The sequence below is a fragment of the Jaculus jaculus genome, chromosome 12, assembly GCF_020740685.1.
Source record: "Jaculus jaculus isolate mJacJac1 chromosome 12, mJacJac1.mat.Y.cur, whole genome shotgun sequence".
NCBI classification, from domain to species: domain Eukaryota; kingdom Metazoa; phylum Chordata; class Mammalia; order Rodentia; family Dipodidae; genus Jaculus; species Jaculus jaculus.
Genome location: NC_059113.1, coordinates 57663037 through 57682742, shown reverse-complemented (window position 1 = coordinate 57682742; position 19706 = coordinate 57663037). Strand labels below are relative to the sequence as shown.

Genomic DNA, 19706 nt, shown 5'->3' with positions numbered 1-19706 from the left:
CATGTTTCTGGAGTCTGTTTTAAAAGTTGCTGCCAACTTTTAAAAACCCAGAGGATTTCACATAAAAATAAAGGTTCTAGGGGCTCGCTCAGAAGTTAAAGGTGTTTGTTTACAAAGCCTGCCAACCTGGGTTTGATACACCAGATGCACAAAGTGGTGCATGTGTCTGGAGTTTGTTTACAGTAACAAGAGGCTCTGGCGTGCCCACTCTCTCTCTCTGCTTGTAAATGTAAATACAAATACAAATACAAATACAAATACAAACATACATACATACATACATACATATATATATATATATATATATATATATATATATATATATATATATATAAAGGTTCTAGCCCTTTCAGAAGAACTGGAAGATCTAGGAACTTTGGAATATTCAGCTGAAACTGAAGCACTGCTTTCCTGGGACACCCTTGGTTCCAGGTACCCTTATCTGGGCTGGGTCACCTATTGTGATCTTACCCCGCATACATTTGTTTTCTGCAACTCCAGTCTAAACTTACCATTCTCCAGAGCCTCATAAATACTGCCTCCTAAATCACCTTCTTTTCCCACCACTGGACTCAAAGATCTCTAATAATCTTTTGCCAAATTAAAAATTCCCCTCCTACTCCATTTTGAAGCAACAAGCTAAAGGCCACACCCCTCCCTTTGGGGTCCTTCCCCAGCCGGCTTCCTCAACGTTCAGGCTGCACTTCCATATGTCTCTGTAATGTTGGAGGCTCCTAAGCTCCAAATCCAAATACACACAGCCTCCCTGACCACACCTACCCGGAACAGGTCAAAAGCCCAGTCTGTCTTTTTCTGACTGCCACACTGATGTCCACAATCTTCTAGCTCTTGTTATATACTAGCTCCTCCTCACGGAGGGGGGAAGGGGGGGCCTTCCGCCCCAACCACTCCTATCCCCCTAACCTGAGATCCATCCTACATTCCTCTTCACCTCTGAAGTCCATCCGTACAGTCCACAGCAAGACTGCTAAGGTGTCTGCTAAACCTTTGCACTCACTACCTTTGTCCTACTGCAAGCCCCCACCCCCACAAAGACCTTTTATCTCCTCTCACAGGATGAGGTCTCACCTTCCCCCTACCAATTCAAGTCAGCCCCACAGGGCTGCTGGTGGTATCTTATGAAGCCTGCTTACTCAATCATACACTCTCGCCAACAGATTCCCTCCTCTACGTGTTAAAATACAAACTCCTGCAGCGTACAAGACCATCCAAAATCTTACAGCAACGAGCTAATGACCCTGCAGCCTCCTTCCTGGCTCCTTTGCTTTTTAGGCTTTCACTTCGGCTGGCCTATGCCCACAATGCTGCACATCCTCAGGTCTTCAGCTTCTGCACAGGCCTGGAACGTGGTCTCTTCCATGGTCCACTTTCTGCTTACAGCAGTGACCGGCTCCAGGTAAACAAGCCAACTCCTGCCGGGACCACGCTGAGCAGCCGCCCCTCCCCCAGCTCCTGCTGACCAGGTGCAATGAGTGCAGGTCGAGAAGCCCAATGAAAATATGACCCCATGTGCCCACCCACCCCCCGGGCCCTAGAAGAGCCCACACAAAGGGTGGATCCTCGACCCTCTCAGACCCAACTCCTCAGCTAAGAGGGACAGTAAGAACCCCGCCCACAGGGCCACCGAGAGGCTCACACCAGACTGAACCCCCAAGTCTGGGCAGACTGCATGCACCCCAGACGCAGGCTGCGGCGGGCCTTCCAGGCAGCAGCCTCGACCTGAGAGACGGCGAGACGCGGCGTCGCCTGCGCCGCTGGTCTCCAGCCTAAACGTGCCCGTCTCTGAAATGACCGCGGCCATCTCCCGGTCCGGTCGCCAGTCACAAAGGCCGAAATGCTTTCTGCACAGTGCTTGGCACAAAAGCGCTCCCGCTGTGAGGAAGGCGGGGCCCCGGAGCCGTGGGGTGGCCAGCGGGGGTCTGGGCGCCCGCGATCGACCGCCCCCCGACACACACCGGCCCCGGCGGGCTCTCGGGGGTTCTCCTGGAGGACCCCGGGGCGCCCCTGCCCCTTCCCCGCCTCAGCGCGGCGGGAAGCGCGGCCTCACGTGCGGCGGGCGCGACGCCGGGGGCGGCCAGGCTACTCACTGAGCCACAGCTCCAGCGCCGCCGCCGGCCCCGGGGGGCCCTCCGCCGACTCGGTCCCCGCCGGGGCTCCGGTCCCCGCCGCCACAGCCGTCGCCGCCATAGGTCCCTGCCGCTAGCGCTCAGTAACCGCAGCCGCCGCCAGGCGCGCTCCCGGGATGCCGACGCGGCAGGCGCAGTCGGCACGTGACGGGGCGGGAGCGCTCGGCCACGCCCCCCGCGACCCGCGGACTCCCGGCCACGCCCCCTGCGCGCGACCTCGGCCCGGGACTGCCAGCTCAGACTCCCCCGCGGGACCTCTCGCTTCAGACGGAGGGCTCCCGGGTGAAACGCAGGAAGCCTGCTTAAATCTGAGCTTCGAGGAGCAAAGAATCATCCGTTTTCCATTTTCATTCACCCGAATACCTCCCCTTCCTTTCTGGCTTCTTCCCATCTCTGCTGAATTTTCTCTATGGCACCTCACACCCTCAATTTATCAAAACATTTATTTCTGTGAAAAGATCCTTGTCCCCCAAAAACAAGGCATGGGCTGCAGAGATGGTCCAGTGAATAAGGCGCTTGCTTGCAAAGCCTAAAACCCGGAGTTCGGTTCCCCAGTACCCACGTAAAGCCAGATGCCCGAAGTGGCACAGGCATCTGGAGTTCGTTTGCAGCAGCTGGCGGCCATGGTGTGCTCATTCTTCTGTCTCTCTTCTCTCTATGCTTACAAATAAATAAGTAAAAGTATATATAGGGCTAGAGAGATGGCTTAGCAGTTCAGGTGCTTGCCTGCAAAGCCAAAGGGCCGAGACCAAGGATCGAATCCCCAGGATCCAAGTAAGCCAGATGCACAAGGTGGCGCCCTGGCACACCCTTCTGTCTTTCTCTCAAATTATGTGTGTGGGGGTGGGGGGACTGGAAAATTGGAGAGATGGAGAGATGGTTTAGCTGTTAAGGCCTTTGCTTGCAAGGCCTAAGGACCCAGGTTCCATTCCCCAATACCTTTGTAAGCCAGCTGCCAAAGGTAGCACATGTATCTGGAGTTCCCTTGCAGTGGCCCTTGTGTGCCTTCTCTCTCCCTCCCTCCCTCCCTCTCTCTCTCTCGATCTCTCTCAAATAAATAAATTAAAAAATATTAAGGGCTGGAGAGATGGTTCAGCAGTTAAGGCACTTGCCTGCAAAGTCTAAGGACCCTGGTTCAATTCTCCAGTACCCACATAAAACAGGATGCACAAGGTGGTGCATGTCTGGAGTTGGTTAGTTGCAGTGGATGGAGGCCCTAGCTTGCCCATTCTCTCTCTCTAACTGCCTCTCACTCTGTCTCTGTCTCTCTGTCTCTCTCTCTCTCTCTGTCTCTCTCTCTCAAATAAGAAAATTAAAACCAAAAAAATTAAAAAGCGGGGCATAAGTCTCATACACTTAAGAAATGAACAGATAATCATGAAAAATGTTAATAAAAATTAAAAAAAAAAAAAGAAATGAACAGGATGAGCTGGGTGTGGTGTTGCACGGGAGGCAGACGTAGGAGGATCACCATGAGTCCAAGGCCACCCTGAAACTCCACAGTGATTTCCAGATAGCCTGGGCTAGAGTGAGACCCTACCTCAAAAAATAAATAAATAAATAAATAAATAAATAAATAAATAAATAAATAAATAAAATGAACAGGAGAGAAGGCTCAGTGGTTAAAAGCCTGACCATCAGGGGTCAATTTCCAAGTACCCAGGTAAAGCCAGATGTACAAAGTGGCACATGTTTCTGGAGTTCATTTGCAGTGGCTAAAGGCCCTGATGTGCCCATATACTGTGTGTGTGTGTGTGTGTGTGTGTGTGTGTGTGTCTTTTTTCTCTCTCTCAATATTTTTTTGTTTTGTTTTTTGAGGTAGGGTCTCACTCTAGCCCAGGCTGACCTGGAATTCACTATGGAGTCTCAGGGTGGCCTCAAACTCACAGCAATCCTCCTACCTCTGCCTCCTGAGTGCTGGGATTAAAGACATACGTCGCCACACCATATTTTTTCAAATTTTTTTTTAATGAACATAAGTTAAACATATCTTTCTACACATACTTGTAATTTTATTTATATTGGTTTTTCAAGGTAGGATCTCACTCTATCTAGCTCAGGCTGACCTAGAATTCACTATGTAACCTCAGGGTAGCTTTGAACTCACAGCTATCTTCCTACCTCTGCCTCCCGAGTACTGGGACTAAAGGTGTATTGCCTCTATGCCAGGCTACATGTTCATGTAATTGCTTTTTTTTTTTTTTTTTTTTTTTTTTGCTTATTTGTTTTTGATAGGGTAACCCAAACCATAACAAACAACCAGTATTATGTTTCTGCCTCCTGGGATTAAAGGCATGCACCATCACACGCCCTGCTCAGCCTCCTAAATTCAGGAATTAAAGCCATGAAGCACCATAACCAGTTTTATTTTTCTGGTTTTGCAACAGGGTCTCATGTAGCTCAGCCAAACCTCAAACTCAGTATGTATCTAAGGATGAACTTGAAGGATCCTCAGGCCCAAATTCTGAGATTACAAATGTGTGCCACCCTGCCTGGCCTTGTTTGTTTGTGAGATAGGGTCTCACTGTGTAGTTCAGGCTGGTCGTGAATTATGTGGCCCAAGTTGGCCACATACTTTTAACAACCCTCCAGTCTCCCAAGGTGCAGGCATGAGCCACTATGCCCAATTTACTTCAGCACAGGAATTGGGGTGGGCAGCATATTTTGGTTCAGAATATTACCATGTAGGGAAAATTCTGTACTTCAATGAAGACCATGTGCTATCTTTTGCACATCCTTCTCTCTTGATTCCTTCATTGAGGATTATTTTACACCGTAAACTGATGACAGTTAATAACAATGGGAAAATTATTCTTATTCATACATGCAAATGCATCCCTACCTACCATGCTGGTAACACACAATCAGCCTTGCCTTCGTTTGTGGGTTCATCCCAGTATTCCTGGCCTGAACTCCTTCCACTGCATTCTCCTTTGAATAGTGTTGAAAGCTTACCAGTTTCTTCATTAATGAGCCAAATCCTTAACATTTACTCATCTCTTAAAACATCTAAGGTTTGGAATGTAGCTCAGTGGTAATGCTTACCTAGCATGCAAAAAGCTCTGGGTTCAATCCCCAGTGGAAGGAAGGGAGGGAACTTTTAGCCAGGCGAGGGAGCTAGGGAGGGAGGAAGGGGCCCTCAAAGACCAAAGCTAGCACAATTTCAGCAGCAAGATGATAGCGGTACTGGATTATAACATAAAGTATAAGATTAATACCTCTTTGTCCATTCTGACATAGGAAGAAGTAACACATTTCTCAGGCAGAGGACTTCCAAGTCATTTCTGTAACTAGTACCCCTCTAGGAGATGGAACAGGATTCCCTTTTCCTGATACCTTCCAGTGAGTTGTTGGCCAGGGATGTCCCTGATGCTCCCAAAACATTACAGGCATTGCTGAGGCCCTTGGTTTCCCACCAGGAATAGATGGTAAGATTTTATTGCTGAAGACTCCACATATTTGGACTGCAAGGCTACTGAGAAATCCTGCTGGAGCTGAGCTGAAAACCTCTTCCATGTAAACCAGCTGACAGAAAGCTGGAAGAAGCCATGGTGCACACAGTTCAATGGGAAAGAGAGAAATCACCAGTGACGATACTCAACAGTGGACACTGCAAGCCTTATATTTGGCCAGCCAGGCCAAATGAGCCAATGGGTGCAATATTGGCATGTCTGTTGTGGGGGAAGCCAGCCGCCCTCTAATTTGACTGGAGGCCCAGTCCATGGGAGGAAATACATCCCTGATACTGAAAACCTACAAAAGGGGTAGTTATGAGCCCTTGGGATGTAATGACTGCTGCTGTCTGGCTAAATGTATATACTATGCTCACCAAACTGCCCAGTAAGCACTTCTTCTAATGTTCCTACCCATATATTAATGCTACTCTCACTTTTGGTAGAGAACCTTCTCTTTTTAGATGGCAGAGACCTTGGGATGACTCAGAAGGCATCATGGTGCTATGAAGAAGTGACAGGAGTGCTCAGCACTGAAATATCTCTATCACACCTTCCATGGCTCAGGGTCCATTGCAGAAGAGGTGGTGGAAAGAATGTAAGAGCCAAAGGAAGGGTAGGACTCCCTACAATGTGCTCCTCTAGACACAAAATGGCCTGGATATCCATGACTTCACATTGTCTGACACTACCTACACAAGACCATCATAATAGGAGGGAAAGAGCATGACATCAAAATAAGACTGAGAGGGGGAGGGGATATGATGGAAAATGGAGTTTCAAAGGGGAAAGTAGGGGAAGGGAGAGAATTACCATGGAATATTGTCCACAATCATAGAACTTGTCAATAAAATAATAATAACTTAACCTGGGAAATAAACATCTAAAGAGCTTCTCAAAAAAAAGGAAAGAATTCCCTTTTCATCAAAGGCACGTTGCTTCATATAGCAGCCTCTTTCCAGAGTACTATATGGAAAGTGGAAGTGGACAGAATAGAATACTCACTTTACAGTGGAAAAAAACAACATTTCCTCAGCAAAGTGACAGGAGTTAGCACAGGCATGTTGTCAGTATGGCCCTTACAAACGTAATGACAATGGTAGTTCTGTAGTCTTACATAACCCACAGCCTAGGGTAATTATGAGAAAAATATCAAATCTCAATAAAAAGCTGGGCCAGGCATACTGGTGCACGCCTTTAATCCCAACACCCAAGAGGTAGAAGGATCACCATGAGTTCGAGGCCACCCTGAGACTACATAGTGAATTCCAGGTCAGCCTGAGCTAGAATGAAACCCTACCTTGAAAAACCAAAAGAAAAAAGAAAAAAAAATATATATATATATGTGATATATATATATATATATATTATTGAAAAAAAATCCGGGCATGTCTTTAATCTCAGCACTTAGGAGGCTGAGGTAGGAGGACTGCCATGAGTTCGAGGCCACACTGTGACTACATAGTGAATTCCAGGTCATCCTGAACTACAGCGAGACCCTACCTCAGAAACAAACAAACAAAAAAAGGTAATTAGGGTGGGGGACATGACTGAAGAGTAAGGGGTAGGTCATTGTAAAGGAATGTGATTTTTGCCTTTAAAAAGTCACTGTAAAAGTAGGACGGGCTGCTCTCCTCCTTGCTGTGAGGGGACAGACTCCAGCCAGCTTAAGCAAGACTCTTCTTTTTATTTTTTAATTGGAGGTCTTCTGTTTATTTCTGGGCTTGGACTTACCACACACTAGTCTCAGACTGGTTTGGAACTCATGGTGATCCTTCTACCTCTGCCTCCTGAGTGCTGGGATTAAAGACATGTGCCACCATGCCCAGATCCAGCCTGACTTCTGTTGAGCATTCACAGGCAGGGAGGGTCATGGGTAATCCATGGAGCTCCTGGTTGTAGGTATAAGTGAACTTCTCTTGGCACTTCCTACTGGTTCCAAGCCACAGAGAAGCTAACTGTCTCTCCTCTCCTCCCTTCTTTCCCCACTGTATACATTTTTGTATTTTGTTCTCTGGGCATGGAATTCCTCCTTTACTGTCCTCCCAACTACCTCAAGGTTAGGCTGCCTGACTTAGCAAAAATAAAGGAAGCCCAAGTAAATCTGAATTTCAGGTAAACAAGTAATGTTTTATCTTAAATATGTGACACATAATACTTGGGAAATATCCAGGCATAGTGGTGCATGACTTTTATTCCAGCATTAGGGAGGCAGAGGTAGGAGGATTGCTGTGAGTTTGAGACCACCCTGAGACTACATAGTGAATTCCAGGTCAGCTTGGGCTAGAGCAAGACACTACTTTGAAAATACAAAACAAATTGGAAAATATTTATGCTAAAAAATATATGTGGATTATCTGAAATTAAAAATAAAAAGGAGGCTGGGAAGATGGCTCAACCATTGAAGGTACTTGCTTGCAAAACCTGCCAGCTTGGGGGATTCAATTCCCCAGTTTAATTCCACATAGCCAGATGCACAAAGTGGTGCATGTATCTGAAGTTCATTTGTAGTAGCAAGAAGCCCTGTGCACCCATTCTGTCTTTCTCTTGTAAATAAATTAATGCTTGCTTATTTATTTATTTATTTTGTTTTCTCAAGGTAAGGACTCACTGTAGCTCAGGCTGACCTGGCATTCACTATGTAGTCTCAGGGTGGCCTCAAACTCATGGTGATCCTCCTACCTCTGCCTCCCATGTGCTAAGATTAAAGGTGTGCACCACCGCAGCCAGCTCCATGCTAATTTTTTTAAGAGAGTGAGAGAGAGAGAGAATAGACATGCCAGGGCCTTTCAGCTGCTGTGAACGAACTCCAGACACATGCACACCCTTAACATTGCATGCTGTGTCACTTGCGTCTGGCTATATGGGATCTGGAGGATTAAACAGGAGTCCTTAAGTTTCTCAGGCAAGCACCTTAACCACTAAATAATCTCTCCAGCCCAATAACACATATTTTTATAATAAATAAAAAGGCAAACCACCCAACTCAGGACAGTGTTCTCTGACCAGTTTCCCTCCTAAAGATGTCTACATCAGTGTCACCACATTTGCCTCTCTGCTACTATCTGCACACTTAACTCAGTCTCTCCTGAACCGGTGGCCTCTTTGAGGCAGGTACTCTATCTTTTGCTTGTTACCCCCAAACTCCGCCTTTGGAGACTATTATGTAGCCCAGATTGGTCTCAAACTTGATCTTTTTGCCTCAGCCTCCTGGTGCCGGGATATAGAACTGTATCACCACACCGAGCTTTGTCCTTTATGTGAGACAGGGTATTGCAACTTCGCCCTGGACCTCACTCCGTAGCCCTGTGATGGTTAATGTCTATGGTCAACTTGATTGGCTCTAGAATCACTTAGAAGACAAGTCAAAGGGAAAAAGCAAGCTAGCAGCAGCACTTACCTGTCTCTGCTTCCTGACTTTGGATGCGATGTGACCAGCAACTTCATACTTCTACAGTGCCGTGCTGTATGTTCCCCACCCGGATGGACAGTATTGCCTAGAGCCATAAACTGAAACCCTTCCTCTCTCAACCTGCTTGTCACCACAGTGAAAAAAGTAACCAGTACAAGCCCCAGCTGGCCTCAAATTTGTGTGGAATGCTCTATCCCCTGCCTCCCATGTGCTGTGTGATTGCAGGTCTGGAGCTAAACTTTCATTTTTTAAAAATTATTGGGAAGGGATAGAGAGATGGCTTAGCAGTTAAGACATTTGCCTGTGAAGTCTAAGGACCCAGGTTCGATTCTCCAGGTCCCACGTAAGCCACATGTACATGGTAGCGCATGTATCTGGAGTTCATTTGCAGTGGCTAGAGGCCCTGGTGCACTCATCTTCACTCACTCTCTCTCTCTCTCTCTCTCTCTCTCTCTCTGTCTCTAACAAGTAAGCAAACAAATTATTAGGAAGAAAAAGAGAATGAGAGTTAATATGTCATGGCTTCTTGCTACTGCAAACGAACTCCAAGCACATAAGCCACATTGTGCATCTGGCTTTATGTGGGTACTGGTCTAAAACCCAGGCTGACTGGCTTTGTAAGCAAGCACCTAGAAGTGCTGAGCCATCTCCCTAGCCCTCAGCTTTCTATCTTTATTTTATTTTTTCAAGGTAGGGTCTCAACTCTAGTTCAGGCTGACCTAGAATTCACTGTGTGTTCCCAGGCTGGCCACAAACTCATAGCCATCTTCCAACCTCAGCCTCTCTAGGGCTAGGATTAAAGGCATGCACCACCATGCCTGGCTGATTGTCAGTTGTTTTTTTTTTTTTTTTCTGCATGACAAAAATAGTGACCACAAATGAAGTGAAGTTCTTATGTACTGCAAAACAGACTTCTGACTAAACACAGTGACTCTGTGCACCTGAGTGCTGCCCTTGACACCTGACCCAACTTGATGTGCGTCTGGATTGACTGACCATCTACACGTGGCAAGGTGTCGTTCTTAGCACTGGACTAGACAATCCAGATGAGGTTCCTTCACTCATGGGCTTTAAAACAAGTGGCTGTAGAACTGACTACTCACACCACTGTTTCCATATCGATTCCAGCTGAACAATGTAGAGAACCAGCTGATGACTGGTGAGAGAAGGTTTCCCTGTGGAGGTCACAGTGGAGCTAAGATGTGAACGTTAAGATGCAAATATCAAAGCAGATGGGAGAAAAGTGGGCAGACAGGTGTTCTGAACAGAAAGCAGCATGAGAAAAGGGAGGAAGCAACTTGAGGTGCCCCTGGACTTAAAGCTTTTGTAGACAAAGCCCAGAGAGCTCAAGGCTACGGGCAGGACAGGAACAGATCAAGTGCAGCTGGGAAAACAAGCAGGAGTCAGATCTTGTCTTTTATTTTCTTATTTTTTGAGGTAGGGTCTCTAGCCCAGACTGACCTGTAATTCACTATGTAGTCTTAGGATAGCCTCAAACTCACAGTGATCCTCCTACCTCTGCCTCCCAGTGCTGGGATTAAAGGCGTGCACCACCACACCCAGCTTATTTAACTTTTAAGATATTTTATTTTTATTTATTTATTTGAGAGAGACAGAATGGCACCCAGGACTTCCAGCCGCTGCAAAACTCCAGACACATGTGCCACTACTGCATGTGGCTTATGTGGGTCCTAGGGAATTTAACCTGGGTCCTTAGGCTTCACAGGCAAGCACCTTCACCACTAAGCCATCTCTCCAGCCCTAAAAGAATATTTTACTTATTTGGAACAGAGAGAAAGAGAGAGAGAGAGTGAGGGACAGATATCGAGAATGGGCATGCCAGGGCCTCTAGCCACTGCAAATGAACTCCAGACATATGCGCCACCTTGTACATCTAGCTTATGTGGGTACTGAGGAATCAAATCTGGGTCCTTATGCTTTGCTGGCAAATGCTTTAAACATCAAAGTAATCTCTCCAGCCCAACTTTTTTGTTTGTTTGTTTGATTGATTGATTTTCGAGGTATGGTCCACTCTAGCCCAGGTTGTCCTAGAATTCACTATGTAGTCTCAGGGTGACCATGAACTCACAGTGATCCTCCTACCATTAGGCCAGGCTTTGTTTTGTTTTGTTTTGTTTTGGCTTTTTGAGGTAGGGTCTTGCTCTAGTACAGGTTGACCTGGAATTCACTATGTAGTCTCAGGGTGGACTTGAACTTGCAGTGGCAAGAGGCCTTGGGCACCCATTCTCTCTCCCCCTGCTCTCAAATAATAATGAAAATAATAAAAATAAAGCTGGGCGTGGTGGCACACACCTTCAATCCCAGAACTCAGGAGTCACAGGTAGGAGGATCGCAGGGAGTTCGAGGCCACCCTGAGATTACATAGTGAATTTCAGGTCAACCTGAGCTAGAGTGAGACCCTGCTTCTCAGAGAAAAAAAATATTAAAAAGTTTTACAGAGTTGATTATGATGGCTCACATCTTTAATCTCAGCACTCAGGAGGCCGTGGTAGAAGGATTGCTGTGGGCTAGCCTGGGTTTCAAAGTGAGTTTCAGGTCAGCCTGGGCTAGAGTGAGAACCTTACCTTGAAAAAACAAACAAAACATTTATTTATTTAAGAAAGATACACACTATGTGGGTACACCAGGGCCTCTAGCCACTGCAAATGAACTCCAGAAGCATGTGACACTTCATGCATCTGGCTTTACCTGGTACTGGGAATTTGAACCCTTGTGGTCAGGCTCTGCAAGCAGCACCTTTTTCTGCTGAGTCATCTTCCCAGGCCCTGCTCATTTCTTAAGTGTATGAGAATCATGCCCTGCTTTTAATTTTTTTTTAACTATTTTATTTATTTATTTACTTATTTGTAAGCAGAGAGAGAAGAGAAACAGAAGAATGGGAACACCAGGGCCTCTAACTGCTGCCAATACATACACCACCTTGTGCTTCTGGCTTTACGTGGGTACTTAGGAATCGAACCCAGGTCCTTAGGTTTTATAGGCCCTATGGCCTAGTCTAATCAAATAGCCCACAGCATGCCTTACTTCTGAACTTCCAGTTATGTAGGAAAATAAATTAAAGGCCACCTGGAGACTACATATAATTAACCATCACAGTAATGGTGATGGTTGCACAATGTCATGCATTTGATAACAACTATATTACTGAAGTGTTTAAGATGGTAGATTCTGGGCTGGAGGGATGTCTTAGTGGTTAAGGCATTTGCCTGCAAAGCCAAAGGACCCGGGTTTGATTCCCCAGGACCCACGTTAGCCAGATGCACATGGGGGCTCATGTGTCTGGAGTTCATCTACAGTGGCTAGAGACCCTGGCGCACCCATTCTCTCGCTCTCTCTCTCTCTGTCTCCCTCTTTCTATGTCAAATAAATAAATAAAATATATATTTTTTAAAAGATGGTAAGTTCCAGGTTTTGCACATTTTATCACAAAAATAATGAAAAAAATAATCGCCACAAAGCCTAACAGAGGGCTAGAGAGATAGCTCAGCGGTTCAAAGCACTTGCTTCCAAAGCTTGATGGTTTGGGTTCAGTTTTCATGTCAGCCATGTAAGCTGGACACAAACCGTTTTTCAAGGGCTAAAGAGATGCTTAGCTGTCAAGGGACTTGCCTGCAAAGCCTAAGGACCCATGTTCAACTCTCCAGATCCCACATACGCCAGATGCACAAAGTTAAGGCAAGTGTAAGGTTGCACATGCCCGCTAGGTGACGCAAGCATCCAAGTCTGATTTCAGTGGCTGAGGCCCTGGCATGTCAATTCTCTCTCTAAAAAAAGTTTTTTTTAAGTAGTTCAAGCATCTGGTGTTCATTTGTAGCAGCAAAAGGCCCTGATATGTTATTCCTTTCCCAACACACACAAATAAATATTTAGGAAAAATACGAACATCCATAACTCTGATCATGTCATTTCTCTACTTTAAAATTCTTTTTTTTTTTTTGTCTATTAAAGATCAAGTTAACCACTATTCATTAAAGTACTCTCTAGGGAAACCAAATACATAATGATACATTTGAAAGACAAAAGTTAGTAATTTATACAATAAATCATCATAGGATTTTTTAGTCAACCTTTCAGTGTTTTTAAAACATAATTTCCTTTTTTAGAAAGATTTACATATAAGATTGCTGAAACTCATCAGCTGTATAAAATGTTTATGTGCCTGAATGTACTTCAACAAGAAAAAAACAAAACAACTAAAACTTACAGGTAATGAAAAACATATGTCCTAGTTGAAATAAATCTCATCTAAAAGAGTAAAGAGAATTAAATAAATACAAATTACGTTTAATTTTTACCTTCCCTTTCTTCCCCTGCAGTTTGGTATCTACTGAAATAAACTAATAAAGAAACCATAACTTGGGCATTACAGATTTCTGACCAGTAAATGAAAGGAAACCAAACAAGTAACACATTTTACTTAACTGGGACTTTTAAAACTCAGTAATCTCATCTGTTGCTTTAAGCTTTTCAAGATTGCTCCCCTCCTACTGCATGAAAAGCCAGATCTCCTTCACTAAATGGCCCCCACACTTTGTCCAGGTGCAGACCTCATTGCAGCATGTCTAACTGGTCTCTGGGGACTCTCTCTTCTTCAGAAGTAAGGGGTTCAAAAATGAGGAAGTCAAGTTAGAGGAAGGTGCCTGAAGAAGGTGTCATTGTTCTCAGAAGAGAACCACCCACGTGAGGAGGAAGCATAGGGGATAAGCCAACTGTGAGCAGAGCCATCTCAAGATGGCTGCAGATATGGGTCCTTAATCAAGCAGCCCACAGCATGCCGCAGCTGAACTTCCAGCTATGTGGGAAAATAAATCAAGATGGGTAGAGCCTAGATTTGGCTATTTTAATCAATCAGAAGCCAGATATAACTTACCAGGCAGAAAAGACCAATTATGATCTTACCTTTAAGATTTCCCTACGGCCACTTCTACCTCTCAAAGAGCTCCAGGCCCTGTGCCATTCACGGCAACTTGGTCAAGTTCTCTGTTATGTCTGTGCCTGAGATACCTGTAGCAATCATTTACTTCATAACCTCCAACACATTCCTCAAAACCCACTTCAAAGTTCACTTAATCTGTACAGTTCCCTAACAGTCTGAATAAAAATTGGGTTTCCTTATTGGGACCCCAGTCCAATTAGACAGCAATTGGTTTCCCCAGTAACAGACATGTCACCATTGCACCAGTTGGCACATTTGGCCTATCTGGCCTGCTATAAGCTTACAGTCCCCTGCAGGTTGACAGTTGATGACTTTTCTTCCCCAACAGACTGTGTAGCTACTTCGAGTACCTTGACAGCTAGTCAACAGGCAGGAGACCTCCAGCTCAGCTCCAGCCTGATTTTTCAGTGACCTGCAGATGAAACATGCACTGTCTTTAGCTATAAGGTTTTACCATCTAATTCTGGTGGGTAATCAAGAGCCTTGGCAATAGCCTGTAATGTCCTGGGGGAATCAGGAGCTTCCTTGGCTAGTAATTCACTGGAAGGTATGTACCCCACCCCACCACTGAGATTTTTCTCATCATCTATACCTGCTGAGCACAGCATTATCCACCCACACAAGATAATTCTACCCAAACTCTTTTTTTGTCATTGTTGTTGTTTTTGTTTTTTGAGGTAGGGTCTTGCTCTAGCCCAGGCTGACCTAGGAAAAAAAGTATGAGCCAGGATGCCCGGCTAATAATATCCAGTTTCCCAGTACCATTTGCTAGAGATGTTTTTCCCTCTAGTGAATACTTTTGGCATTTTTATAAAAAATCAGGTGGCTAGAGCCAGGCATGGTGGCACACACCTTTAATCCCAGCACTCAGGAGGCAGAGATAGTTGGACTGCTGTGAATTAGAGGCCCCCCTGAGACTCCATAGTGAATTCCAGGTCAGCCTGGGCTAGAGTGAAACCCTACCTTGAAAAACAAAACAAACTAACAAAAAAACTAATAAAAATCAGGTGGCTAAGGCTGCCTAGGTTTGTATCTGAGTCCTTCATCCTGTTCCATTCATCAACATCTGTTTTTGTGCCAATACAATGCTTTTTTTGTTTGTTTGTTTGTTTTTGTTTTTCAAAGTAGGATCTCACTGTAGCCAGGCTGACCTGGAATTCACTATGGAGTCTCAGGGTTGCCTTGAACTCACAGTGATCCTCCTATCTCTACCTCCCAAGTGCTGGGAATAAAGACATGTGCCACCACACTCGGCTACAATATTGTTTTTTTGTGGGCTGGAGAGATGGTTTAGCGGTTAAGCGCTTGCCTGTGAAGCCTAAGGACCCCGGTTCGAGGCTCGGTTCCCCAGGTCCCACGTTAGCCAGATGCACAAGGGGGCGCACGCATCTGGAGTTCGTTTGCAGAGGCTGGAAGCCCTGGCGCGCCCATTCTCTCTCTCTCTATCTGTCTTTCTCTCTGTGTCTGTCGCTCTCAAATAAATAAATACAAAATTAAAAAAATATATTGTTTTTTATTACTGTAACTCTGTACCTTAAAATCAGGTATGGTGATACTGCTAGCCTTATTTTTTTGCTCAGAATTGATCCAGCTATTGGGGTTTTGGTGCTTTCAAATGAATTTTAGGATTTTTTTTTCCCTATTTCAGTGATGAATATCCTTGGAATTTTGATGAGTGTATTAAATCTATAAATTGCTTTTGGTAAGGGACATTTTTACAATACTGATTTTTTTTGTTTTGTTTTTCGAGGTAGGATCTCACCCTAGTCCAGGCTAACCTGGAATTCACTTTGTAGTCTCAGGCTGGCCTCAAATTCACAACAATCCTATCTCTGCCTCCAGAGTGCTGGGATTAAAGTATTCGTCACTACACGTGGTTCTTTCTAAATTTTTTTCCCCCTAGGTGAATTCTCACTCTAGCTCAGGCTGACGTGGCACTCACCCTGTAGTAGCAGAGTAGCCTGGAATTTAGCGTGCTCCTACCACCTCTGCCTCACAAGCACTGGGTTAGATGTGTGCCACCACCCCAGCAACTTTGTTATTGATACCCTCTACACAAATAAACAATATTGGGGGCTGGAGAGATTGCATAGTGGTTGAGGAGCTTGTCTGCCAAGCCTAATGACTCAGGTTCTATTCCCCAGTACCCATGTAAAAGCCAGATGTACAAAGTGGCGCATGCATCTGGGGGCCCTGAAATGCCCATTCTGACTCCCTTCTCTGCTTGAATCTAAACAAGAATCTTACAGACAATAGTTGATCATGATCCTCTCCTGCCAACCTCCCTTTTCCCCCTCTAGAATTCCCTCTTCACTGAATACCTGTGTTACAATTACTATCTCTCTCTCTCTGTGTCTTTTTTTCGAGGTAGGGTCTCACTATAGCCCAGGCTGACTTGGAATTCACTATGTAGTCTCAGTGGCCTCAAACTCATGGCGATCCTCCTACCTCTGCCTCCTGAGTGCTGGGATTAAAGGCGTGCACCACCACACCCGGCTTTTCTCTTCTTTTTTGATGTCATCTTTTTTTCCCTATTATACAAGCCTTCTGTAGGTGGCATTAGGCACTGTGATGTCATGAATACCACAGCCACTTTGGTTCTGAAAGACAGTATTACAAAGCATTTCTCCCTTCCTTTGGCTCTTACATTCTTTTTTTGTGTGTGTGGGGGGGTTGAGGTAGGGTCTCACTGTAGCTCAGGCTGACCTGGAATTACTATGCAGTCTCAGGGTGGCCTTGAACTCATGACGAACCTCCGACCTCTGCCTACCAAGTGCTAGGATTAAAGGTGTGCAGACATCCTGCTGGAACTGAGCTGATAACCTCCTCTATGTAGATCAGCTGACAGAAAGCTGGAAGAAGCCATTCTACATGTAGTTCAATGGGAGAAAGAGATACAACCAGTGAAGATACTTAACAGTGGACACTGCAAGCCTTATAATTGGCCAGCCAGGACCAATGAGCCAACGGGTGCAATAGTGGCACATCTTTCATGGTGGAAACCAACTGCCCTCTAATTAGACTGGAGGCCTGTTCCATGGGTTGGGGGGAATACGTCCCTGATACTGAAAACTTAAAACAGGGGTAGTCATGAGCCCTATGGGTGTAACATCTGCTGATGTCTGGATAAGTATATATACTATGCTTATCAAATTGCCCAGTAAGCACTTCTCTTAACATTTATACACTTATATTAATACTACTCTCACTTTGGGTAGAGAATCTTCTCTTTTCAGATGGCAGTGACCTTGGGATGACTCAGAAGGTATTATAGTGCTGGAAAGAAGTGAATGGAGTACTGAGTAACATCTCAATCACACCTTCCAAGGCTCAGGGTCTAATGCAGAAGAGGTGGCAGAAAGAATGTAAGAGCCAAAGGAAGGGTAGGACTCCTTACAATGAACTCCTCCAGACACAAAATGGCCTGCATATTCATGACTTCACCGTGCCTGACACTACCTACACAAGACCATCATAAGAGGCGGAAAAGATCATGACATCAAAATAAGAGAGACTGATTAAGATGGGGTGGGGATGATGGAGAAGGGAATTTTAAAGGAGAAAGTGTGTGTGGGGGGATATTACCATGGGGTATTTTTTATAATCATGGAAAATGTTAATAAAAATTGAGAAAAAAAATAAAAAATTCAAAAAAAATTTTTTAAAAGGTGTGCAAGCAGAGAGAGAGAGAGAGAAAGAAAGAAAGGGAGAAAGAAAGGAAGGAGGAAGGAAGGAAGGAAGAAAGGAAGGAAGGAAGGAAGGAAGGAAGAAAGAAAGAAGAAAGAAAGAAAGAAAGAAAGAAAGAAAGAAAGAAAGAAAGAAAGAAAGAAAGAAAGAAAGAGGGAATGGAGCCAGGGCCTCCAGCCACTGAAAAGGAACTCCAGATAAATGCAGCACATTATGAAGCTGGCTTATGTGGGTACTGGGGAATTGAACTTGGGTCTTTAGGCTTTGTAGGCAAGCACCTTAAATGCTGAACTGTCTCTCCAGCCTGGCTCTTACATTCTTTCCACCACCTTTTTCACAATGATCCTTGAGCCAGTGTACTAGAGATGTTTCATTTAATACTGAACATTTCACTGTTACTTCTCAGCACTTTAGTGAGTTTGTCACTCTAGTGGTCAATGCCACTTGAAAAAAGGAACTTCTCTAATCAAAGGTGACAGTGGCATCAATATATGGGTATACCCCTAATCATTACAAGCCACTGCCAAGGCTCTTGGTGTCCCACCAGAAGAATCAGAAGGTAAGACCCTATTGCTGAAGACTCCACATGCCTGGGCTGGAGGTCCCTGAGAAATAAAGCTGGGGCTGGAGAGACAGTTCAGCGTTTAAGGTGCTTGCCTACAAAACCTAAAGACCCAAATTCAATTCCCCAGTACCCACATAAGCCAGCTTCATAATGTGGCAAATGCATCTGGAGTTCCTTTGCAGTGGCTAGAGGCCCTGGCATACCCATTCTCTCTCTTATTCCATTCTTTCTGCCTCTCTCTCTCTCTCAAATAAATAGTTTTAGAAATAAACCTGGAGCTGAGCTGGAAGCTTTCTCCCTGTGGACCAGCTGACAGAAAAAGCTAAGTTGCATGAAGTCCTATAGGAGAGAGAAGTCATCAACAGTGATAAATAATAGTGGACATTACAAGCATTAAGACTGGCCAGTCACTCCAAAAGTGCCAACTGATGCAATAGTGGCATGCCTGTTATGAGGGAAACCAACCAGTCTCTAATTGGACTGGAGGCCCAATCCGTGGGAGGGAATACGTGTCTAGTAGTGAAAAACTGGTCAAAAGCCTATGGTGGGGGAGGTCATGAGCTCTAGGGGTGTAACGCTTTCTGGCATCTGGCTAAATGCATATATTATGCTCATTAAGCTGCCCTATAAGCACTTTTCTTAATGTTCATACCCATTTTTTAACATACTTTAATGACTACTTCCATAATTGTAAACAACATCCTATAGTAATTCCCTCCCTCCCCCGGCCTTCCCCTTTGAAACTCCACTCTCTGTCATATCCCCTCCCCCTCTCAATCAGTCTCTTTTATTTTGATGTCATGATCTTTTCTTCCTCTTATGATGGTCTTGTGTAGGTAGTGTCAGACATTGTGAGGTCATGGATATCCAGGCCATTTTGTGTCTGGAGGAGCACGTTGTAAGGAGTCCTACCCTTCCTTTGGCTCTTACATTCTTTCTGCCACCTCTTCCACAATGGACCTTGAGCCACGGAAGGTGTGATTGAGATATTTCAGTGCTGAGCACTCCTCTGTCACTTCTTCTCAGTACCATGGTGCCTCCTGAGACATCCCAAGATCACTGCCATCTGAAAAGAGAAAGTCTCTAGCCAAAAGTGAGAGTAACATTAATATATGGGTATGAACGTTAACAGTAGTGCTTACTGGGCAGTTTGGCAAGCACAGTATATACTTTTAGCCAGACAGCAGTAGACGTTACACTCCTAGGGCTCTTGACTACAGACCTGTTATAGGTTTTCAGTATCAGGGATGCATTCCTTCCTATGGAGCGGGCCTCCAGTCAAATTAGAAGGCAGTTGGTTTCCCCATAACAGATGTGCCACTATTGCATCCGTTGGCTCATTTGGCCTGGCTGGCCAAATATAAGGCTTGCAGTGTCCACTGTTGGGTATCTTCCCTGGTGATTTCTCTCCCATTGAACTGCATGCAGCATGGCTTTTTCCAGCTTTCTGTCAGCTGGTCTAAATGAAGGACATTTCATACCCATG

The 19706-nt window shown here is 45.1% G+C and overlaps 1 protein-coding gene across 1 annotated transcript in view; it reads right to left on the bottom strand.

The window, feature by feature from the left end:
• Gga2 (golgi associated, gamma adaptin ear containing, ARF binding protein 2) overlaps positions 1–2208 on the bottom strand; it is a 57665-nt gene extending 55457 nt beyond the window's left edge. Inside the window, exon 1 of the mRNA XM_045131213.1 lies at positions 2109–2208. Coding sequence (XP_044987148.1) covers positions 2109–2208 — 100 coding nt within the window. The remainder of the gene's footprint in view (positions 1–2108) is intronic.
• Positions 2209–19706: the final 17498 nt, after the last annotated feature.